This window comes from Rhinatrema bivittatum, chromosome 5 (assembly GCF_901001135.1).
Source record: "Rhinatrema bivittatum chromosome 5, aRhiBiv1.1, whole genome shotgun sequence".
Lineage (NCBI taxonomy): Eukaryota > Metazoa > Chordata > Amphibia > Gymnophiona > Rhinatrematidae > Rhinatrema > Rhinatrema bivittatum.
This window is the reverse complement of record NC_042619.1, coordinates 5,205,256-5,230,677: the sequence shown is the minus strand read 5'-3', so window position 1 is coordinate 5,230,677 and position 25,422 is coordinate 5,205,256. Positions and strand designations below refer to the sequence as shown.

Below are 25,422 nucleotides of genomic sequence, written 5' to 3'. Positions count from 1 at the left end.
TCAGAAAACTTGCCCGAATCCGTTGCGTCGCTTTCCGAATGTCCCCGGGACTGGGGCCCCTCTGAAGGGACCTCCACCGCCGCACCCCGCTGCGGGGAAAGCGTAGGAGGTAAAACCGAGGCCCCCACCGTTTCCCGCGAAGCTACCCGGCCGGTAGGCAAAATGGCCGCCATTCCCGCGCTGACCAGGAACGGGTCAGGAGGCCTATCAGGGGGACCCCCCCCCTTGCGACGGCGATCGCGCGACCCGGGAACGGGCCCCCCGAGGAGCCGCCGACGATCCCTCGTCTCCCGGGACGCAGGCCGAGCAAAGGCCGTCCCGGGAGAGACGCGCGCGCGCCGAGTCGCAGGCCCTGCACTGCGAGCCGCGCGGCCTTGCAAAAAAAAAAACCGCGGGAAACCAAAGACGCGCCGAAAAGCACTGAGGGACGCCGAATAAACACAAAAATTCAACGCGGCGAAAATCGGCGACCACCCCCCTGCCGAAGACGCCCCCCCTCGAGCGGAACGGAGCGCAACGCCAAGGAACGGAGAGCCGACTGAAAACAAAAGTAAAAACACTTTTTTTTTTTTTTTTTTTTTAAATAAGAAAAAAACGCTGTCCCAGGTGCTGAAAAGCCCTATGTCCTGCAGGGGTGAGTGAACCGGGCTCCCCGGTGTCACCCCTGACGCTGCTACTAGTCCAGCCGGGTCCTCAACCCTAGCAGCGGCCTCAACCTGGGGAGGGTAATCCCCTCAGGACCTCACAACTCCCCAGGGAGGTAGGGCAACCGGGACTAAAGTAACCAAATTAAACAAAAACCCCAATTTACAGTAAAAAACCAAGGTCTAATAGAAAAAAACAAAACCCCAAAAAGCGAACCTGACTAAGAACCAGAATCAGGCCCGACAGGGCTGTGACCGGACCTGCACCACCTACTGGAGACAGAGTAAGACTGAGGGGCTGTGACTGGCACAGGGGCATATATGCTCCGCCCACAAGTTTTAGTCTGTCTCCATCTACTGGTGCGGAGTCACAACCCAGGTGTCCTGGACTGATCCTGGTACGTACAGGGAATCTTCAATTTTTCCCCTGAAATTGTTCCTGTCGAGTTAACATAATGTCTCAACGGGAAAGCAGTTCCCTTGAACAAGATTATTCTTCCCTTTCAGCTTCTGAAATGGAAACATTTTGCCGTCATGGTTAACCACCTGCGTAATGTGTTGAATTCCCTTAGAAACCCAACTCTCAAACATTTTTTATTGCCTGTCATGAAATTGGAATTCCCTTGTACTGGCAAAAATAATGACAGTCTACACGTATGCCCAAGCAAATAAATTTCTAGGCAGTTCTAACAGACGCAGACAGCACATTATTTTTTAACATGAAATGAAAGTGCTGAGGACTTAGAATGCAGAACATGGATGGGCTCAACTTTTCTCAATCTCAGGTGGAATAAAATGAGTTGTTTCAAATAACCCATCCTTGAAATGCCTCAATATGCTCTAGCGGGCCGATACAGTAAAGTCTGGCGGTAAAAACATATAAAAGGAGGCGCTAGGGACACTAGCGCGTCCCTAGCGCTTCCTTTTGGACCGGAGCGGCGGCTGTCAGCGGGTTTGACAGCAGACGCTCAATTTTGCCGGCGTCGGTTCTCGAGCCCGCTGACAGCCACGGGTTTGGAAACCGGACGCCGGCAAAATTGAGCGTCCGGTTTTCGACCCTCGAGCCGCTTTTCTGTGCACTTTCCCGGTGCCCGAAGAAATTAGTGCCTACCTTTGGGTAATTTCTGAAAGTAAAATGTGCGCGGGAATACCTAATAGGACCATCAACTTGCATTTGCATGTTGCGGGCGCTATTAGGTTCGGGGGGGGGGGGGGGGGGGTGGACGCGCGTTTTTGGCCCCTTACTGAATAAGGGGTAACGCTAGCGCATCGAAAACGCGCGTGCAATCGAGGGTTAACAGTGCGTTCCGACTGTATCGGCTCGTAGGTTAGGGAGGCCAGAGGGGCCCTGGCTAGATCCCCTTCCAAAGAAACCTAGACATCAAATCATGAATGATTTTTACATCTTTTTTTGAGACTACGCAACCCCTTGGGTAACATAAGCATTTTGAAAAGATTCCCTCTCCCTGACAAGGGAAGTGGTAAAGATTTCTACTATTGCAATGTATTTTTCATATCTTTGATAAGCAGGGGATATTCATGCTATATAACTGTTATGTATCTGCGGAGCCAGCCAGGATGAAAGTGCCTGTACTTGTCCTCTTTCCTCAATCTTATGTGGGTCCTGGATTTGTGGATGAGAGGAGGTGATCCCTCCAGGCTGGGTGAAAGTGAATAACTGGTCATGAGCTTAGCTGTGCTGGAATCACTAAGAGCTAAACAAAAAAGAAAAGGAATTGTAAGAAGACCTTACACAACTGGGAGGCTGGGCATGCAAATGGCAAATGAAATTTAATGTGGACAAGTGCAAAGTAATACACTTAGGGGTAGATCTTAAAAAAATACTCAGGGAGAAACCCCATCAGCCCTTCTTAGGATTCTAGGGATGAAGGAGCACTAACCCAGGATCCTAGTGATGATGCAGGTGACTGGAGCAGGGCCCTTGGTATTCTTGTAGGGGAATATTCCTGGGGGATTGGCTGGACTGTGCAGCTAGAAAATGGTGTGAACTAGATTTCACTCTTGGAATCTCTGATGAGACATCGCTCAAGCATGAAGATAAAAGAGGCTCCGACACTCTGGACAGGAAAGGCTGAAGACTGTACACTTTGACCCTAGATGCCAGTGAGGCAAATAAAATCTTCACCAATTCTGCTACATGGTCTATGGTCTATTGAGTCCTTTGGCTAGGAGTTGGGAGAGGAACCTCCTGGGGCAACCTTTGAATTTCTTGACGTCACTTTTGTTTCCCTTTAAATAAAGCGTCTTTCCTTAGGGGGTCATTTTCTAAAGGGATCGCGGCGGAGTCCGCACCGGAAGGGGAGGAGTCGGGGTGGCGTTGGGGGTGGACTCCGCGACGACTTCGCTGACGGCGAAGGTAAGACTCCTTATCGCCGCCAGTAGCACGCCCAATAGCGCCATCTTTCACGGTGGCGCTATTGGGTGCGAAAGCCGGCAGCGATAACACCACGGTGGTGCGGTCGCCGCCGGCTTTCGCAGGCCCGGTCCCCAGCCAGATTCTCTAAGGTCTGTGACCTTAGAAAATCCAGGCCTTAGTTTGCAGAGACTTACAAATTTGACAGAAGGACCGCTGTACGACACAGCGATCAATTCCAACATGTGTGGGATTACAAAAGGATCAATCATCCCCCTGATGCACAACTGATGAAACATGGCAGCGTGTCAGGGATTTGTGGGATCAATGCTGCATTTTTGAAGATAAGTTGATTTTTCTGTGACATTCATTTCTTTTGACATAGATGTGACTCACACATTTTTTTTAAATTCATTGTTCATTTGACTTTATTTGCAACAAGGAAAATTTACGAAAAAAACAATATAAAAAACCACAATATATTAATATGGACAATTAAGGTTGTTTCAGCCTATACTAAGTTATATTGTGGCTGATCTACATAGTGGTTCTACATATATTGAGGTTTTACCTTATTAAATATTGACCAGGAGAATTATTATTTTTCTGGTTGCACATTTTCTGTTTCTTGGTTACCTGGGTGTACATAGGGTGTCTTTTGTGCATTTTGTCAATATTTAAAAGCCATTTAGATGGATATCAAAGTTTTCCATCTAAACGGCATGATTTGAGATATTCAGCCCCTTGTCCGGCTAGCTGGCACATTTAACAAATAGCTACCATAAAAACTGCATTTACAGTAAGATCCTTCAGTGAAATCTGTTTCAGGAGCTGAAAAGGAGGCAAGGACAGAGCCTTTAAAACCAGATTCAAGTCCTACTGAGGAAGCAGAGGCCTGAAGGGTCATGGAGAATTAGATCAGAAAGAAATTAGTCACATCTGTCTGACATGATCTCATGCTGCCTCAGAGCCTGAACTATTTCATGATCCCTTCCACAGAGATTCCATTCACTTTCCCGCCACCAGTAAAACTGGCTGTAGTCACCAGCCTCTTTTCTACTCCACATCTTGTGAAGAGGGAACATGTCAGGCCCTTTCTAGATCTCCAAAGAACAGCTCAGCACTCTCTCCCTCACCCTCAGGTCGATACAGTAACGTTGAGTTAAAGATTCCCGGTCTGTAACGTGCTGGGAGCGCACAATACAGACGAGTAAGGCCATCCAGCCATACAGTCTCCAGTTTCACGCGTCCTTAGCGCTTCCTAAACCCTTTCCTAAACCCTTTCCGCACCCGGCATGTAAATGAACGAAAAAGCTGTATAATGAAGGAATTAGCTATTCCCCTGCGATACTGTAACGGGCGCTGATATTATCTCCTCCGTAACCCGCTGTTCTGCCGCGGCCTTAACCTGCTAGTTTACCGCCTCCCCCTAGTAGGAGTTAGTGTAGTGTAGTGTAGGGTAAAAACATTGCTTACCCGCCCTGGTCCCGTCCGGTCTCCTGCAGCCCCGTCCGGTCCCCTCCTCCCGAAGCAAAAAAAAAACCAAACGGAAAAGTAGCAAGGCTCGGGCCTGCTATGGTAAGTGTAAAAAGTGTAAAAAACAAAAAACCTGTGTGTTATATAAAAAAATAAAACAATTTTAAATACCTGTCGGAGGGCCGTGGGTCCAGGCGGCCGGCGGGCGGCCATCAGCGGCATCCGGTAGTCCCTTCTCCCTTCCTCCCTCCCTCCCCTGCCTGGATGAGCGCCAAAATCGCACGGGCGGGTCAGCAGCGGGGGGGGGGGGGGGGGGGGAGGGGGGGACGGCAGCAGGATCCGGGAGCGGCGGGTAGGCAGCAGCGGGGTCCGGGGGGGCAGCGGCAGCGGGGTCCGGGGGGGCAGCGGCAGCAGGATCCAGGGGCGGCAGCGAGATCCGGGGAGCCAGCAGCGGCAGCGTGTTCGATCGGGCAGGCAGGTAGGTGGCAAAATAAAGATGGCCGCCTGCACGGGAAAATCGTGCAATTGGCCGCTGAAGACGTGACGTCACGACGTTTGGCGTCACGGGGTGTGACGTCACGTCTTCAGCGGCCAATTGCAGCTTTCCCCGTGCAGGCGGCCATCTTTTTTTCCCACCTACCTGCCCGATCGAACACGCTGCCGCTACTCGCCCCCCGGATCTCGCTGCCACTGCCGCCCCTGGATCCTGCTGCCGCTGCCCCCCGGACCCCGCTGCTGCCTACCCGCCGCCCCCCGATCCTGCTGCCGCCCCCCCCGCTGCCGCCCCCCCCGCCCGTGCGATTTTGGCGCTCATCCAGGCAGGGGAGGGAGGGAGGAAGGGAGAAGGGACTACCGGATGCCGCTGATGGCCGCCCGCCGCCCACCGGGACCCACGGCCCTCCGACAGGTATTTAAAATTGTTTTATTTTTTTATATAACACACAGGTTTTTTGTTTTTTAAACTTTTTTACACTTCCTGGTACCTGTCATTTCAAATGTCATTTGAAATGACAGGTACCAGCGCACCCAGGTTACTGTATAGGCGCTGTTACAGCGCCTATACAGTAAAATGGGTTGCGCGGGCATAACCCTTCCCTACCGCTTCACAGCCGCGGCATGCATTTGCATGCGATTAGAGGAGAGTATCGGGGAGTTAGTGAAGAGAACTGTGCGTGCGGGGAGGAAGGGTGGGCCTGACACTACCTCACTGTTTTTACCGCGGCCTTACTGGATCGAGCCGCCTGTGAGCAGACACACGTGCTCTCTCCCCTCTGGGTCTGAGCGCCCTCTCTCTCTCTTTCTCGTTACCTTTGGACCACGTTGCATGCTCCTCCTCTCTCTCAGACAGTGGGAAGCTTTCTTTCCGGCAGCAGTGTGGGATCAGTGACAGGAACTTATCTGCTGTCTTCCCATAGAAATCCAGATCCTTCACAGCTCTTTTCTGGCTCAGCATGACATGATTGCAGGGGATGAGATACCTGGCAGGAAGAGGAACACCACAATCATTGCCCTGCAGCTGTACTGAAACGCGGTGCAGACGGGCACAAAATTACCTCGTGATGTGATGGGAAATGATCTCAGATTGCATAGTCCAGCTCTGACTGCCAGGCATTCAGGGAAGGGAGTATCAGATCCTTTGCTTGTACAGACAAACCACCATGGCCTCAGTCATCTTTAGAGCATTTCAGCTAGAGCAGCAACATTATGGCTTATTTACAAAATGATTTAACGTGATTTATCAAACCTGGCTTATGTTTTTGGTTATTATTCTTGGTTAGTACAGATAAGAATGGAAGGGAATTCCTGTAACGCAATCCTCACTGTGCAGAATACTAACATGGCCCATGATCTATAGGGTCTCAGACATTCACATGTTAGCATGAGCTTTCTCTCATCTCATTTTGCAGAAGGCAGCTTTTAAACGAGCAGAACACTAGCACCTCAGATAGGACCTTTTTTCCTCTTCCTTTCTTAGCTCGGTTTTGGCTACAGGATCACTTACCTGAGCACCAGCTGAAGCAAAACATCTTCACAGTTTAGATTCAGAAGAGTCCTGAAGAGACTCAGGGACACCATACACAGCTAGAAACAAAAATAAACACATGTAAAAGGACACAGTGCCGAGGGAGCAGGAGTAAAGTGATAGAGCACAAGTATAGAAAGTCTGCTCCTGGGGGGACCTGTGCCCTCACGCAGAACTCTCCTCCTGCACAAAATTCTGAATTTGCCCCCCAGATAAGGTCCAGAAAAGAGCTGGAGAGTCAGTGGCAGGCTCTGCCTCAGCCTTGTCCTGTGTGGGTTGAACGTAGAAGGGAGCAGGGAGGTCTGGTGGAGCCTAAACCAGAGAGGTAGACAGTAAGCTTGGGGGAAGCAAGGAGACAGCTGGCATCTTGCTAAAGAGAGGGAAGCAGACAGAGAGGAAGCTGGGGGTCTTGCTGGGGTGAAGGCAGAGAACTGGGGGATGGGGGATTTCCTCTCTGCCCCCAACCCAGGAGTGGGCAGGAAGAGCAAGCTGGGGGTCTTACTGGGGTGAGGGAAGGAGCAGAGAGAGAGAGAGAGAGAGAGCTGGGGAGAGGTTCAAGCCTCGTGAGGGGCTCGAGCCTGGTGGGGCAGAGAGAAAAATCCGGTGGGGGAAAAGGGATGGGAGAGGGGTCAACCCTAGGGGGAGAGGGAGATAGTGAGTGAACAGGGGAGCTGACCCGAAGGAGAGGAGAGATGGGGAAGGGATTCAAGCCATAAGGGGAGAGCAAACTTGAGAGGCCAGACATGATGGGGCAAATCTGCACAAAAAAATACACATTTTGCCTCTTTGTATTGCATTAAACATGAACTACTACTCAGAGACAATGATTCTAGTGCGTTCCCTGGACAAATAAAGCCTGCCGAATTGTAAAAGATTGTGTGCGGAATTCATACGTTTGTTTGCACAGAATTTCCCCAGGAGTGAAAGTCAGAATGTGCAGAGAGGGAGGGTAGAGCGACCGAATGATACCAATTATATCCAAGGACAGAGAGCACAGGAAGGAAGAGCAAACAGACTGCTAAAGGAATAAAGTGTGCAGGGAGAGTAAAGAGACTGAAAATATAGGATGAATATGTATAAGGGCAGAGAGAGAAGATACAGGCTGAGTACAGAAGACAGTGTGCAGAGAGGAAGATGCAGGGAATGACAGGAGGATGTTTAAGTACAGCCTGTGCAGAGGTGGTAAAGAGACTGAATGTACACGATGAGTGTGTAAAAGAACAGAAAGAATGTATAGGGTGAGTGTGCAGAAGGGTACAGAGAAAGAATGCACAGAAAGCAGAGTTGCTTGCCTGTAGCAGCTGTTCTCTGAGGACAGCAGGGTGTCAGTCCTCACATGTAGGTGACATCATCAGATGGAGCCTGGCAGGAACCATTTACTTGAACGTTTGTAGGATTTTGATCATGCCCTACTGGGCAATGCTGCCACGCATCCACACGGGGGCCCCTTCAGCCTAAAATTTAGCTTAATTATGGAGAAGACAACTCTAAGGTGGGTTTCTTAAGGACTGACATCCTGCTGTCCTTGGAGAACACCTGTTACAGATAAATAACTCTGCTTTCTCTGAGGTCAAGCAGGATGGCAATCCTCACAGATGGAGAAGCCCTTGCTACAGACTGCCCATAATGAAAAAGGGGAAAACCTGAAACAGTACCAATGGGTAAAAACTGTTTTTGATGGCATCAAGGGATTTTGTATTACCAGATGTTTTATAGGGACAGCCTGGAACAAAATCAATAGGCCATAGGAGGGATGGAGTTGGATTCTACACCTCCAAGAGATTCCGTAGGACAGATTGGCCGAACGTACGGTTGCGTCGGGAGTCCCAGTCCAAACAATAGTGCAATGTGAACGTGTGGCGAGAATTCCACGTCGCAGCTTTGCAGATCTCCTCCTTGGAGGTCGCTCCGAGGTGGGCTACCTACACTGTCATGGCTCTAACACTATGCGCTTTGACATGGCCAATTAGATTTAGGCCCACTTGTGCATAACAAAAGGAAATCCAATCCGCTAGCCAATTCAATGAAGAGTATTTGGCAAAGGCAATGCCAGGTTTTGTGGTGTCAAAAGAAATGAAAGTTGAGTGGATTTTCTAAGGGCTTCAGTCTGCTCCAAAAGAAAGCTAAGGCTCTTTTGCAGTCCAAACTGTGCAGTGCTTGTTCACCTTTGTGGATATAGGGCCTAAGAAAGAATGTTGGAAGGACGATCGACTGATTTAGGTGGAAGTCCAGGAACTTAGGATGCGTACAGAGTCGTCCTATTCTGAAAAAACTTGGTTTAAGGTGGATAAATCAGTAGGGCCAGGAGCTCACTGACTTTGCAGACTGAAGTGAACATCACCTTCCAGGTCACGTACTTCAGCTAACAGGAGCCCAGAGACTCAAAGGGAGCTTTCATCAGCTGAGCCAAAACCACACTGAGGTCCCAAGACACAGAGGGCAACTTGAAGGGAGGTCCCACATGAATTGAACAACTAAAGGCTGTACCGAGATGGGTCTGCCTTCTAAATGGTGGTAGTAGGTGCCAACTGCATTAAGGTGAATTCTTATCAAATTGGTCTTAAGACCCAGCTCTAAAAGACGTAGAAGATAATGAAGCAGTTTTTGTGTGCAGCAGGATTAAGGATCTAGAGCCTTTTCTTCACACGAAAAGGCTAATCTCTATTTCGACCCACAGGACTTCCTTGTGGAGTCCTTCTTGGAAGCCATTAGAACATGAGACATATCTTCAGAAATATTCAGAGGTTGTAGAACTACCCTCTCAGCATCCAGGCTGTGAGGGGCCAGGGACAGCCCCTGATCTCGAATAATGAAGGCTGGTAAATTCCTAAGGCTGATTGGATCCCTGATTGACACCTCCCACAGGAGACATAAACTAATCCATCTCAGACAAAAGGGTGCTATGAGAATCATAGTTTCGTAGTCTCTTCTGAGTTTCAACAAGTTCTGCAATGAGAGGCATTGGAGGATACACATACAGCAAGCCCTGACCCTAATTCAAGACAATGGTGTCAGAGGCTAGTTTGACTTGAATCCCTCTCCTGGAGCAGGAAAGGGGGTGCAAACAAGTCCACCATGAGTATGCCCCATTCACAGCACACCTGGTTTGCTATCTCCCAGTATAGAGGCTATCCGTGGGGTTCCATGATCCGACTTAATCTGTCTGCCAGGCCATTCTCCTCACCTGCCAGATATGTGGTCCTGAGAATCGTTGTTTGATTCTCACATTTGGACAGCTTCTTGACCCAGGAAGTAAAGCTCCATTCCTCCCTACTTGTTGATACAAAACATCAGCACTTGAATGTTTAGACCAGAATCACTTTGTTGGTCAATCTGGACTCTGAAAGCCTTTAAACATACCAAATTGCCCTTAGCTCTAGGAAATTGATCTGATGAAGCTTTTCCTAAGCTGACCAGTGCCACTGGGTGCAGAGTGCCTCTACTTGGGCCCCCCGCCCCTGTAATCAGGACAAATTTTACTGGAGGAATTTGGAAGGGTATACCCCTGGTCAGACTGAATGGATCAGCCACCAGGACAGAGAGTGCTGCAGTCGCTGGATGCTACCTCGATCCCACTGTGATCTGAGGGGCCATTGTTTTTTTCTCATTTAACATAGTTACGGCAAAAATAAGACCAAATGGTCCATCCAATTTGCCCAGCAAGTTTCTTATGGAAGTAACTGCCACTCCGTGCTGGTTACCCCCAAGCCTTATGTTAACAGCAGTAATGTTTACAATCAAAACCAAGCAACTGTCAAACCCATAACAAAATTACTGCTAGCAACATTTTTACGTGGAGAGCAGCCTTCCTGATAATTCAGTCAATGCTGCTGCTTGAAAGGGCTTTGCTTTAGGACTTAGCTGTAGCAGCAGTCCTGTGCTTTTTCCCTAATGTCTGTGTATCAGTAACCCGGACCGTAAAAGTTGGGCCAAGCGTTGGCTTTCGTCTGAATCCAATTCTCCTTTTAACCCCTGCCTTCGAAGCGGAGCGTAACATTGCAGTTGCGTCAAAAGCATCAAGGCTTCTGTTAAGGGTAATAACTGCCTCTCTGTGCAGGTTACCCCCACACCCCCTTTTCTTGATTTCCAACTTCTAGCCTTTAGGGATTCACAGTGTGTATCCCATGTCCCTTTGAATTTATTTTATTTATTCATTTAAGATTGCTTATATTTCGTTACTTCAAAAAAAAAAATTGGTTCAGTGCAGGTTACAATAAAACATTCACAAATTAACACAATATAATAAGATTAAAACACAAAAATAGTAATTAAGATTTAAATAAGTATAAAATGTTACATTCTCATTAAGTTACTTATGTACAGAAGAAAGCCAGTCAATCTGCCTCCCTGAACACCTGAATGTCTTTATATCCTGCTGCTGCCGATGCTCAGCCGGAAGTTTTTCCATTCAGTGGCAGCCAATGAGGAAAAAGCTCTAGCTCTAGTTTGCACCCATCTGTACTTTTAACCAGCGGGATGGCTAATAAGCAAGAATTCTTAATGATCGCCGTGGGATATACAAATTAATGGAATCTCTTAAAACACAAGGGAAAGCATTCCTCAAACTAGGCTGACATATGCCTTCTTAGGTTGCATTCTATGCCAACTGCAATACATGCATCAATTTATCCAGGAGCCCAATGTATAATATCTCACAACAGTCTAGATGACTTAGGACCAAGGCTTGTACCACTGCCCGAAAATAAGCAGGGGGAAACAAGCTTTTTAGCAGACATACCAACTTAAGGTCTAGATTTATCAAAATGCGATAATTTTCGCATGAATAATGCCCACGATAAGGAAAACGGGCTTGGCTATGATAATTTCAGAGTTACCGCACTGTGTGCTATCTTAGCGCTTCACATAGGTAGTTTATCGTGATGCACGTTACAGTTTTCACTCCCGTGGTATTTGTAGTTTGCCACCTGTGAAGTAGCTCAGACAAGCATTTTCTTACTTGGGGAGAGGGAGACAGAGCAATATAGGAGGGCCAGGGAGGTGAGGATTTGGTGGTAGTCTAGGGTTTTGGGGCCAGTTTTACATGAAGAGTGAGACGTACGAACAGCACAGCAGACCTCGATGAAGATCTGACATGGTTTGAGTGAGGAAAGTCACACAAAGATGAGATTTCTACATTGTCCTCTCACCCAAGCTTGATAGTACCCTGGTAGAGAGTCCAACAATCTAGAATGGGAGAACACTGTAGAAATATAATGTTTGTGTGACTTTCCTCACTCCAAATCTTCACCGAGGTCTACTGTGCTGTTCGTACGGCCCCAAAACCGTACACCACTCCCAAATCCTGATCTCGTGTTACTAGCTGGCCATTCTATAGTAGTATAAATAGTTGACTACTATGTGTGCCGCCCTAGAGGCGCCATCTCTCTCTCTCTCAGTTTGTAGAAAGAAACTTTGGTAATATGAGAAATTTGTTGCTTCATTGATAATTGCGAATCCAAGTAGATTCCCAAATTTTTTATTTTGGATTGGATAGGAACAGCTAGGTCTTTAGACAGCCAAATCTCTCCCTGTGTTTTAGTCCCATAATTTTTCACTACCCAGAGAATCTTAGTCTTCTTCATGTTTAAGAATGATTGATGGCTTAACAGCCACTCCCTGCAATCTTATTATATCCTGCAATATTTCCTCTGGGATAACTCCACTGGAATTACATGGCAGAAAGAACTGAATGTCAGCATACATAAAATATTTTACATTCATTTGGGCCGATACAGTAAAAACGCGGGAGAGCGGGCGCCAGAACGTCGGTCCACCTGGCGGACCGACGTTCTGACGTCGAAGGACGGCCCCGGAGGTGGAACCCGGAAGTGCCCCTACTTAAGCGGGGCGCTCTGCGGCGCGCCGCTAAAGCCACACGCGCTTAAGGGGCGCGCGGCGTAACGGCTTAGCCTGGATTCGCCGGGACGTCGGCAGAACATACGCATACGATGGTCCATTGAAGGTATTTAAGACCCCTTCAGATTTTTCTAGTCTCTCTGGTTTAGTCATTCTGTTGCACTACGATTTGGTGGCATCATAGACTGAGCAAAACTGTAGATTGTCCTGTTTTAAGTTTCCAATAATATCATGCCTCCTAAACGGAAAGGGAAGGTGAGGGTTTTTCCCTCACTCCTGTTGCCTTCGCCGATACAACAGGAAACCCAAATGCTTTTTTATAAGGTCAAGCTGGGACCAACAATCCTTAGGAGTCATGGTTGCACAAAGATGACACCACTGGGCATACTGACTGGCCCCCAGGCCCAAGATATATCTATAATGGGGATCCGTGACAGATGTAACCTTGATATATAGGTGTTACCTTTGGAAGTCCTTGTAGACTTATCTATTCTGGTGCCAAACAGTACAGCGAAATCAAATGACACAAAACTGCGATCAATGCTGGTGAACCATATGGATGCTGGAAAAAAAGGAAACTTAAAAACCAACCAAAAACCTATCTAGAAGACTAAAAGGGAGAAAAATAAGATTGTGGGCCCCGCAACAAATGATTTTTGCTTCACAGAACATAGGGATCCAACAATAGCAGGAGAACGAACATCCACAATTGGTGGGCTCTGCAGAAAAGATGAAACTGAACGGGCCCCTGGTGGATGCTGCACATGCCTAGCAGGGCATTCTCAAAGTTGAAGTAAAAGTTCTGTGCCAGACTCCACCTTCTAATGCCACCTATGTAAACGGACTATTGCTCTACTTGTCCTCGGAGAGTGAGTGTGTTATAAGGACAGAGCATGCATGGCGAGAGGGTAAAGAGTCAGAAGGTACAGGAAGAGTGTGTTCAAGGCCAGAATGTGCAGTCTTCTTCCTGCAGGGTAGAAGCATCTCCATTATCTGGAAGCATCTTGCTTTCCTAAAGAGGAGAAAGTTTGGTCTAAGTCCCATGAGCTAAAGCCTCCGTCCTCATGCTAGTCCCCAATGACAGACACTCCCAAACCCTCTTTCCCCGACAGAAAGGGAATAATATGTGGCTGCTCACTCTTGAGTTGCTGCTAATTCGACTGACAAGGGTATCCAGGATTGTGCTGTTGTCATAGCGATGGAGAAGTACAAATCGCAAGAAGGTTTTCACCAGAGCCGTCTCACTGATGCTGCGCAGGAAGAGATCCAAGTACGCTGTGCTGGCAATCATTTCTTCAATAGAGGTCTGCGAGAAAAGAGGAAGGAGAGCACCTCTCTTACACATTGTATCCCATGGCATTGTACAGAAGGAACCTCCCTTATAAACTATCCCCTATCATTCCACCCAGACGGAGCCCCCCTTAAAAATTATCCCATGGCACTCTACACAGACAGAGTTTCCCATACAGACTTTCCCATAGACTAGAAGCCCCCCTTCCAAATTATCTTATGGTGGTCTAAAGAGACAGAGCCTTCCTTACAAACCAGCCCATGGTGCTCTAGACAGCGCCTGCCTTACAGATGGCATCCTACAGAGATGGAGCCCACCTTAAAAACTATCCTATGGCGCTCCACAGAGACAGAATCTCCTTTACAGACTATCCCATGGCGCTCTATAGAGATGGAACCTTCCTTACAGAATCCCATGGTGCTCTATAGAGATGGAACCTTCCTTACGGAATCCCATGGTGCTCTATAGAGATGGAACCTTCCTTACGGAATCCCATGGCGCTCTGTAGAGAAGAAGCCCCCCTTACATATTATCTTATGGTGGTCTAAAGAGACAGAGCCTTCCTTACAAACCAGCCCATGGTGCTCTAGACAGCGCCTGCCTTACAGATGGCATCCTACAGAGATGGAGCCCACCTTAAAAACTATCCTACGGCGCTCCAAAGAGACAGAATCTCCTTTACAGACTATCCCATGGAGCTCTATAGAGATGGAACCTTCCTTATGGTATCACATGGTGCTCTATAGAGATGGAACCTTCCTTACAAAATCCCATGGTGCTCTACAGAGATGGAGACCCTTTTACAAACTCTTCCCGAAAGTGCTTTGTATAATTGACAGTAGAAACTTTCTATGCCAATCCAGATTCAGTCCTAGAGATGAAAGGCTCTGTATCCTTATGTCAATTCAATGAGTCATCCAGTCCTAGAGATGACAGGTTCTGTATCCCCATGACCTCCCCCCTGAGCTCTCCAGCCTACGATTTTGGGAAAGACAACATAAACCAGACTTTATATAACCACATTACTGTCTCATCTTGTTGGCTGCAGAAACTCAGGAAACCCTTTTACTGCAGCACATTCTATTTTAGTTTAGTTTACCTCAATATGGAGCATTTCACAGATAACTCAAAATGGTTTATTTATTAAAACATTTAATAACCGCTGATTACAGGCTTTGCTTGAAGCGGTTTACAAAATCTTTAACATAATTGAATACAATAATTAAAAGCTACATGCACATACAATAATTCCTTGAGCATGTCTTATTGGCCAAGTGAGATCAGTCTACTCTCTATTGAGGTGGCAGGGGCTTTTCTGAGATATAACTAGGGATGGTACTCGCATCGTGGCTGGATAGGAGCGAGGGTACATAGGAGTAAGCATTCATTCTAATTATTCTGTTTTATTACTTCATTGTATACTGAGTAAATAAGACTCTCCAGCTGGCCTGAGCCCGCACAGTCCTCACGTCTGCTGCAAATAAAATACAACGAGCATTGCCCCAGGACAGGGAGATGATTCTGGGTGCCTACTATGGATGTCAATATTATGACACCTTTGCAGACCAGCCTCCTGCCAAGCTGTAAGAGCAGAGTGAAGGGTTACCTTGTGCAGGGCTGGGCCCATGACAGGCACCAGAAATCCATTATGGATATAATCCACCAGCTGATTCTGAACCAGGGGATGCGCCACCTACAGAGGAAACAGCACAGAAGAACCAGTTCAGCCGGGAGCATTGTGAATTAGCACAGAGGGAGAGGAGTTTGAAAGGGGTTTCTGAGATCAACGCCATAGCCAAGCGAAAAAGTGTGCCCTTATTCTGCATACAAAACACTGCCACAAGCTGGGAGACTCTCTTAAATGCGTTTTCAAAATGTAAAACACTATTCATAATCTATAATTAGATGTAAGTGTGGTCTTGTTCCCATAGCTCTGTATGGATATGATCCTTAACCTCTATTATAACTGAATCTTAAACTCTACCTGACTGATTAGTAACATCTACTTTGTTAAGCAGCAGGGGTTGAAAACAGGGTGTGATTTTTTTTTTTAAATTATATTAAACCAATTATGTTCATTAACGGCAAAGCAAAGTCCCTCCACTACCAGACATATTGTGAAGCAACCACAAAATTCTGTCAAAAAACCCCTCGGAACCTTTGTAACAAACTTTCTCTACCATATTTATTTAGACATTTTATATACCGTCGTTCCATGTATAGATCAAAACGGTTTAACAAATAACATTCATATTAACTATATATCTATGAGGTAAGAAGTGCAGAAATAAGTTAACAATAACATAGTCAGTTTGTTGAGCTTTTGGCCTCTTTCTCTGAAAAGTTTCTCTCTCAACTGTACCTTAATTTTTGAGCTCTTTCATCTTTTGTATTTATACTGTACTCACACTCCATTTACTCTATCTCTTTTATATTTATTTTCTATATAATATTTATTACTACATTACTATGTTTAATTGGTTATCTATTCTATTTGTTCCATCATTATTGTTAGTTCTATTGTTACCTGTTTTATTGTTCAACTGTTCTATGTAAAGCCCACTACTCTTTTTGGGCATTTAAAAGTTGTATGTAAACCGGATTGATTTGTAGTTCCTACAAGAACTTCGGTCTATAAAAATTAAAAATAAATAAATAAATAAAATAAAAGGCAGTACTGCAATGTAGCATTAGGCCCTCGAACACCCAGGGCTGGAAACAGAGGCCTATGCCTAGGGCACCAAATTCTTCTGGTCTCTGGGCACCATAATCTTAAATCCTGCCCTGAGAATACCAATACATGCCCTAGTGAGAACCGAATACAGATCCCTACGCAGAAAGTGCATGCTAGCAGAGTCCCTCACCCAGGCAGAACACAGAAAGACCCTCATCAGACAAAAGCTGAAATGGAAACTCTACGACGCCAGACTCTGAATGACACAGAGAAAGAGAAATGCACTGAGCAAAATACATATCAAATGTGCACAGCTCCAGTCACTAAACTGAAAATAACATACTTTTTCCTAACCTTGATGCTTGCCATTTTAATTGTTCTAAATGCGTTGGTCTTAATCTTTTCCCTCACCCCTCCTCTCTCAACCTCCATCCTTTTCACCTCAGCTTTCCAACTCCTCTCACCTACTTTCTGGCCTATTTCTCCATACTTCCACCCTTCCATTTCCCCTGCGTCTCACTCTCTCAGTCCTCTCATCTTTCCCCCATTCCCCAGTCCCAAGTTTCCACTCTCTTTTACCTCCACCATCTTCTCCACATTCCTCCATGTTCTTCACAACATCCCTTCAGCCCCCAACGCACATGTCACAGCTAACAGCCCCTAGCTCAAGGCTTCCCAAACTTTTAGCTAATCTTACCCCATGATGCCAGAGGATGACCAAAATAAATTAGCAGATAGTGCAGTCTCCTTCCAACAATCAATCCATTCTGTACTCCAGCTGATCCTCCCTCTAAAATTCTGCCCCTCCAGCTGATCCTCCCTTAAACTCTGCCCAAGCTGATCCTCCCTCAAACCCCGCCCTCCAGCTGATCCTCCCTCAAACTCTGCCCCAGCTGATCCTCCCTCAAACTCCGCCCCTACAGCTGATCCTCCCTCAAACTACGCCCAAGCTGATCCTCCCTCAAACTCTGCCCAAGCTGATCCTCCCTCAAACTCTGCCCTCCAGCTGATCCTCCCTCAAACTCCACCCCTCAAGCTGATCCTCCCTCAAACTCCGCCCTCCAGCTGATCCTCCCTCAAACTCCGCCCCTCCAGCTGATCCTCCCCCTAAAACGCCCCTCCAGATGATCCTCCTTCTAAAACACCGCCCCTCCAGCTGTTCATCTCTCAAACCCCACCCTCCAGCTAATCCTCTCTCAAACTCTATCCCTTCAGCTGATCCTCTCTCTAAAACTTTCTCCTCCAACTGATCCTCTCTCAAACTGACTCTCCAGCTGATCTTCTCTCCAAAACTCCACATCTCCAGCTGATTCTCTCTTAAACTATGCCCCTCCAGCTGATCATCTCTCCCAAACTCTGACCCTCCAGCTGATCCTCTAACTCTGCTCCTCTATCTGATCATCTCTCTCAAACTCCAGCTGATCTTGTCTCTCAAACTCTAATCCTTCAGTTGAGCCTCTCTCAAACTGAGCCTCCAGCTGATCTTCTCTCCAAAACTCCACATCTCCAGCTGATCCTCTCTCAAACTCTGACCCTCCAGCTGATCCTCTAACTCTGCTCCTCTATCTGATCATCTCTCTCAAATTCCACCTCTCCAGCTGATCCTGTCTCTCAAACTCCAACCCTTCAGTTGAGCCTCTCTCAAACTCTGCCCCTCCAGCTGATCCTCTCTCTCAAATGTGCTGATAGCTGATTTATGTTTTGGCCCCGGCGAGGGCTTTAGCAGGTGACACGATGGAGTAGGAGCAGATTCTTCTTCAGTCCCACACGAATGGGATCAGGAAATGGCAGCAGTGCTTTTTATTTTCTGTCCCAAAAGACCATATCAGAGTTGCAGTGGGGCAGCGGCCTCATGATACCCCTAGAAGCGCAATGCCAGGGGACGTTGCGCCTCTCTCCTCTTCTACCTTCCCCTCATCCTGACAATTTCCGGGCCTGCAGGATGCACAGCCATAGGACAGTGGCACCTATGGCCATGTTGCTGTCAAAGACTGTCAGAGAATGTCTCACTCCCAGCTGGAGTTTTTCGGATCGGGGCCAGTTAAAGAAAAAAATGGGAAAGAAGAGAGGGAGGGGGGGGGGGGGGGGAGGTCATGCATTCAGTTTAGGGGCTGAAATTCTCCTAGATGGGCCAGATGGGAATAAGAAGGTATGCCTCTGACAAATCAAGAAACATCAGAAACTTCCCTGACTGTACTGCTGTTATCAATGAGAGCAAGGTCTCCATGCAAAAACAAGTAACCCGCAAATGACGGTTAACTACTTTGAGATCTGGGATGGGGCAAAAGGAGCCCTCCTTCGTGGGCGCAATGAAATAAATGAAATATCGGCCCATATTTTCTTGAGACCTGGGCACTGAAACTACAAACTGCAGGCTGAGGAGCCTTGACCACGTATACTCCCCTGCTTGTCTCTTCTGCAGAGAGTTGCTGGGATACACCATGAAGACGTCCCGAGGGGGAGATGATTTAGGGATTTCTCTCTCCTCCAGTCTCCAGTCTCGGTGAGGTGCTTGCAGGACTCGGGGAGCCTGGCGGGTTAGAACATAAGAAATGCCATGCTGGGTCAGACCAAGGGTCCATTGAGCCCAGTATCCTGTGTTCAACAGTGGCCAACAAGGTCACAAGTACCTGGCAAGTACCCAAACATTAAATGAATAAATCCCAAGCTACTAATCCTTACTGATTAATAGTAGTTTATGGACTTCTGCTATAGAACTTATGCAAACTTTTTTAAAACCCAGATACGCTAACTGCTGTAACCACATCCTCTGGCAATGAATTCCAGAGCTTAATTATGCATTGAGTAAAAAAGAATTTTCTCTGATTTGTTTTAAATGAGTTACTTGCTAACTTCATGGAGTACCCCCTAGTCCTTTCATTGTCTGAGAGATTAAAGAACTGATTTTCATTTAGCTATTCAAGTCCTTTCTTGATTTTGTAGACCTCTATCATATCCCCCCTCAACGTCTCTTCTCCATACTGAACAGCCCTAACCTCTTTAGCCTTTCTTCATAAAGGGGATGGAACAGATCCTTTATCATTTTGGTAGCCCTTCTCTGTACTTTCTACAGTGCAAGTATCTCTTTTTTGAGATGCGGCGACCAGAACTGTACACAGTATTCAAGGTGCGGTCTCACCATGGAGCGATACAGAGGCATTATGACATCCACCATTTTGTTCGACATTCCCTTCCAAACAATTCCTAATATTCTGTTTGCTTTTTTGACCGCCACAGTACAATGAGTCGATGATTTCAATGTGTTATCCACTATGATGCCTAGATCTTTTTCCTGGGTGGTAGTTCCTAATATGGAACCTAACATTGTGTAACTACAGCAAGGGTTATTTTTCCCTATATGCATCACCTTGCACTTGTCCACATTAATTTCATCTGCCATTTGGATGCTCAATCTTGCAGTCTAACAAGGTCCTTCTGCAATTTATCACAATCTGCTTGTGGTTTAACTACTCTGAATAATTTTGTATCATCTGCAAATTAATTACCTCACTCGTTGTAGTCCTTTCGAGATCTTTTATAAATATATTGGAAAGGACTGGTCCAAGTACAAATTCCTGAGGCACTCCACTGTTTACTCTTATCCACTGAAAACATAAGAACATGCCATACTGGGTCAGACCAAGGGTCCATCAAGCCCAGCATCCTGTTTCCAACAGTGGCCAATCCAGGCCATAAGAACCTGCCAAGTTCTTGAGGAACTTTGTCCCACTGCAACTCTGATATGGTCTTTTGGGACAGTTACAAAAAAGAGCATATACTATATAACTTGAATCACAAGTAGTATGGGACTTTCGTGTGATTCTATACCTAGATACTGGATCTTCCCATACATGACCCTCAATACAATTGTTACAATGACTACACTGGCCACATTTAAAATGACCATTTTTGTCTTGATCACTATTCATCCGATTCTGATAGGGATGCTTTGTTAACATATAAGCCCAAAAAGCAAGAACCTAATTTGGTATGTGTGCTAAAACAAACTACTGCATTTTCAGCCATATCAACATCTATCAGAAGACATTGGCATATATTGGGTATTCACAATATATTTCAAGAACCGCCACTAATTGTAACATCAAGGGGCAGCAATATTAGAGATCAGTTAGTACATGCACTGGCTCGGATGAACAGATTTAAAAAAGGTGAATATCGCTCTAAAGGTTCCTCGGTTTTGGATGGAAACCTTACATTCGGTGGTTGCCTCGGTGCACAAAGGGGAGTATCTGGCGTCTTTGGATTTGACCAAGGTGTACTTGCACATTGGAATCCGGCCCAATCATCAGAGATATCTGAGATTCATGATTCTGGGGGAGTATTTTCAGTTTTGCACCCTGCCTTTCGGTCTGGCAACGGCGCCCAGGACCTTTACCAAGGTGATGGTTGTGGTGGCGGCAGCGCTCCAGAGGGATGGGGTCCTAGTCCACCCTTATCTGGACGAGTGGTTGATTCGGGCCAAGTTGGAGATCCTTTGTCAGAAGGCAATGGATGTTGTCCTCGACCGACTGCACTCTCTCTAGGTTGGATAGTCAATCTGAGCAACAGTCATCTTGTTCCTTCCCAGGATTTGGAATTCTTGGGGGCGCGTTTTGATACCAAAGTGGGGAGGGTTTTCCTCACCGAAGACTGGATATCCAAGTTGCAAAAGCAAGTTCGCGGAATATTGCAGAAGCAAGTACTAAGGATATGGGATTACTTGCAAGTTTTCAGGTCTATGGTTTCAACCTTAGAGTTGGTTCCATGGGCATTTGCTCATATGAGGCCTCTGCAGTCAGCTTTGCTATCCTGCTGGGACCCGTTGTCAGAGCAGTTTTGGATTCCACTTCCCCTTAGGGAGTTTGCTCAATCCAGTCTCTTTTGGTGGCTCTTGCCGGACAAGTTACGGTGGGGTGTGGACTTGGAAATCCCAACCTGGACGATCATCACCACCGATGCCAGTCTCTCCAAGTGGGGAGTGGTGTGCTGGAACCAGTCTGTGCAAAGTTGGTGGGCGGCAGAGGGAGACGAGAGCTGTATACTTAGCCCTTCAGGCATTTCTGCCCCTGGTGAGGGGAGAGCCAGTGAGGATCTTGTCGGATAATGTGACAACAGTAGCTTACATTAATCGACAGGGGGGCACCAAAAGCCTGGCAGTGGCTCAGGAAGCCCGAGAGTTAATTTGCTGGGTGGAACATTACCCGGAGCGGCTAGTAGCCTCCCACATAGCGGGCACGGACAATGTACAAGCCATATTAGCTAGATCCTGGAGAGTGGGAGCTGTCTAAGGAAGCAGTATGCCTCATCCATCAAAGGTGGGGTACGCTGTGCATGGATCTAATGGTGATTTTTCACAATGCCAAGGCCCCACGATTCTTCAGTTGGCGAAGAAAAAGAGGAGCAGAAGGAGGTGATGCCTGAGTTCTGCCTTGGCCGACGGGGATCCTTCTGTGTTTCCACCTTGGCCATTGGTTGGCTAGGTGATTCTCGTTGCCTCAGAGTGGCCGAGGTGTCCGTGGTTTGCAGACTCAGTCAACCTAGCAGTGGACAGTCCGTTGCGGCTAGCGCATCTGCCCAATCTGCTGTGTCAGGGACCCCTTTATTTGGATCAGGCAGCTCACTATTGTCTAGCGACTTGGCTTTTGAGAGGGAGCAATTAAGGAATAAGGGTTATTCTGAAGGAGTCATTGCTACCCTCTTGCAGTCTAGAAAGACTTCCACTTCCCTGGCATATGTGAGAGTAAGGAAAGTGTTTGAGTCCTGGTGTACGGGGTAGAAGATGGAGCCTCGATGAGCCTCGGTGGTTGATGTTCTAGCCTTCCTGTAGGAGGGATTGGTTAAAGGTCTGTCCTTTAATTCCCTCAGGGTTCAAGTGGCGGCTTTAGACTGCTTTCATGGCAAAGTTCATGGATTATCTCTGGCGGCACATTTATTTATTTATTTTTATTTATTTGTGTTTTTCTATACCGGCATTCACGGGAGTACGTATCATGTCGGTTTACATAAAACAAGGGGTGATCAATACATTATAACTACATAACTAAAACATAAGAGTATACATTACAGGAGTATAAACAAGTGCACGGAAGAGAAAGTTACAATAAAACAGGGGTTATTCTAACTGGGATTAGAGTTAAAGGAAAGATAAACAAGTTTAACAAGAAGTAAAACATTGTAGTGATTGTAGTGAAGAAAGCGCACAACATCCGGATGTTGTGTGCTTTCTTCGGGGGGTTAAATATCTGCGTCCTCTGGTTCTGAAACCTTGCCCGTCCTGGAACCTTAATGAAGCCCTTAAGAGCATGTGTGTGCCTCTGTTCGAACCCCTGAAGTGAGCTACTTTGAAGGATCTCACTTTGAAGGTAGTTTTCCTGGTGGCAATTTGTTTGGCTCTCCCAATCTCCGAACTTCAGGCCTTATCATGTAGAGAGCCCTATTTGGAGAATTTCAGATGCATGAGTTTCCATGGCAGGAACCTCTAGGGCGTCCCCACCGCATGACGTCATCCGCTTACCATACTTAAACTCAGCTGACCTCTTGCTATACGAGTTAGCAAGGATTCCTTCCTGCTATTTCCGCCATGCTGGGACTTCGTCTCTCTGGGTGTCCTAAGTTCCCGCTCCTCGGGGGCCTTGCCGCACTCAGGGCTATCCGCTCCTCGGAGAGCCATTTCTCTATTTCTCATTCCAGTGAGTCCTGCATCATTCCTGGGCGGTCCTCACTGTTCCTTATCTGGACCGCCTTGGTGCCTGATTTTCCATCTACGTCTACAGAACCGGTGTGAATACAGAACCTGCTCTTCTACCTTTGTCACTGGATGTGGGACATATGGAAACAGATTTACTGTGATAATCCAGCAACTGTCCCACATCCAGTGAGAAATTAGTATATGTGTGTTTATGATTTGGTTTTTTCTCACTTTAAGAGGTTTTTTCAAATACAGTGCTTCTACCTTTGTGGCATGGATTATCTGGTTACCCCGCTTGCGGGCCACTACCGGATCCCTCCTGTCTTGTGCACGCCATCGGCTTCCGGCCTACCCCGTGCTACGGACCACTACCGGAGTTGCCAGAACAAGCTACGCCTAGAAAAGGTATTCACCGGACTACTCCGCGCTGCGGACTACTATCTGGACTGACTCCAATGATCCGCTTCTCGGATCACCGTTGGCTGTATAATAAAGTTATTCCTCTGTTGTCCTTTACTGCTGAGACCTTGCTTGTTGGATTTTGGAGAGTTTCCACTCTCCACAACCTAAGGGTCCACTTCCAGTTCAAAGTCACACCGAACGTAACAGATTGCTAACTCCTTGGACCCGGCTCAGCTCTCAGCCTTGCAGGCCATTCCTGGCCTGGCCCAACGGATCACTGAGCAACAGAGGTCTCTTGACACTTTGGTACTGCCTTTAATTAGCTGAATTCCAGACTGAAGGATTCTTCTACTTCCAGCAAGAATGCATCACCCCCAATGGTTACCGGGTGAACTACAGTTCCTCTTCCAGCCCCCACGCATTTCACAGGAGACTCCCTGTTGTGTAGGGGTTTCCTAAATCAGTGCTGTATGCGCTTTACAACCAGCTTACTTTCCTACTGCTACTACCAAGGTTACCTACATTTTGTCCCTGTTGGATGGGAAAGCCCTGGCCTGGGCTTCACCCTTGTGGGAGCGCAATGATCCAATCCTAAATGACTTGCCTGGGTTTCTGGCTCTCTTTAAGTCAGTTTTTGATGACCCCGCTCGCCAGTCCATTGCCGGTTCAGCACTCCTGGATTTACAACAGGGAACTAAACCACTCCCGGACTACGTGATTGAATTCAAGACCTTGTCTTCCGAACTCTTATGGGATTCAGGTTGCCTAGGAGCTATATTTCTACGAGGACTTAATTCCCGCATAAAAGATGAACTTGCCGATCGGGAGTTACCTGATATCTTAAGCTCACTGATGGACCTTGCTGGGTGAATTGACCACTGTATCCGTGAATGCTTGGCCGAAGTAAAACCTCTGAAGAAGCATGTATCCAGTGGCACCCGTTCACGGAATTTACCGCCCACTTCGGTCCAGGTTGAACTAGCCCTGAAGAGGTGCTTTCATAAAAAGATGGGCCTGTGCATGTATTGGGGGAAGACCGGTCATAAAGTTCAAACCTGCCCTATCTGTCCGGGAAACACGCAGACCTAGGATCCGCTGTAGGACTCTTCACAGGTCTAACTGCTCCTTCTCCTCCATTGACACTCCCTGTTCTCCATCATCTCTGGGCCTCTTGAATTTGCCACTCAAGCCTTGGTTGACTCGGGTGCAGGTGGGAATTTTATTCTCAAAAGATTGGTAGAACACCTACAACTTCCTACTGAGCCAGTACCTACACCGCTGCTCCTCTTGTCCATCCACGGCGATCCCTTGCCCAGAGAAGTTACGATCACAACACAGCCCATTTGCCTTCGCTTGGGATCCTTGCATACAGAGACCATCACGTTCCTGGTTCTTGAAAAGGCCATACACCCCATTGTGCTTGGCATACCCTGGTTACAAGATCATTCTCCACAATTTAATTGGTCATCTATGGAACTATCGCAATGGGGCCCTGACTGCCATAACAGATGTCTAAAAAAAAATAACTCCATTGCCATGTATAGCTACCACTCTCGCTCCTTCTGGTCTACCACCACAATACGCTTCCTTTCAAGCCGTATTCTCAAAACAAGCTGCAGATGTACTTCCATCGCATAGATCCTTCGACTGTGCCAACAATTTAAAGCCCAACTCCGAGCCACCCAGAGGAAGAGTTTATCCACTCTCCTTATCTGAAACTGAGGCCATGTTGGCTTATTTCCAAAAGAATCTGCAGAAAGGGTTTATTCGACCCTCCAAATCTCCAGCAGGAGCTGGATTCTTTTTTGTAGGCAAGAAGGATGGATCCCTTCGCCCTTGCATTGACTACAGAGGTCTGAACGAGATCACCATCAAAGACAGGTATCCCTTACCGTTAATTTCAGAGCTATTTGATCAGCTCCAGGGGGCGAAGATCTTCACAAAATTGGATCTAAAAGGCGCTACAATCTCATTCGTATCCGACATAGGGATGA

General features: G+C 47.0%; 1 protein-coding gene across 2 annotated transcripts in view; it reads right to left on the bottom strand.

Moving 5' to 3' along the window:
* The window catches only part of FAM160A2 (family with sequence similarity 160 member A2), a 211,879-nt gene that overhangs the window by 54,149 nt on the left and 132,308 nt on the right, over positions 1-25,422 (bottom strand). For both annotated transcript variants that reach the window (XM_029601916.1, XM_029601917.1), the window contains exons 6-9: positions 15,271-15,357; positions 13,512-13,679; positions 6,497-6,576; positions 5,803-5,972 (exon numbers count right to left, since the gene is read on the bottom strand). In XM_029601916.1, the coding sequence (XP_029457776.1) occupies positions 5,803-5,972; positions 6,497-6,576; positions 13,512-13,679; positions 15,271-15,357 (505 nt within the window). The remainder of the gene's footprint in view (positions 1-5,802; positions 5,973-6,496; positions 6,577-13,511; positions 13,680-15,270; positions 15,358-25,422) is intronic.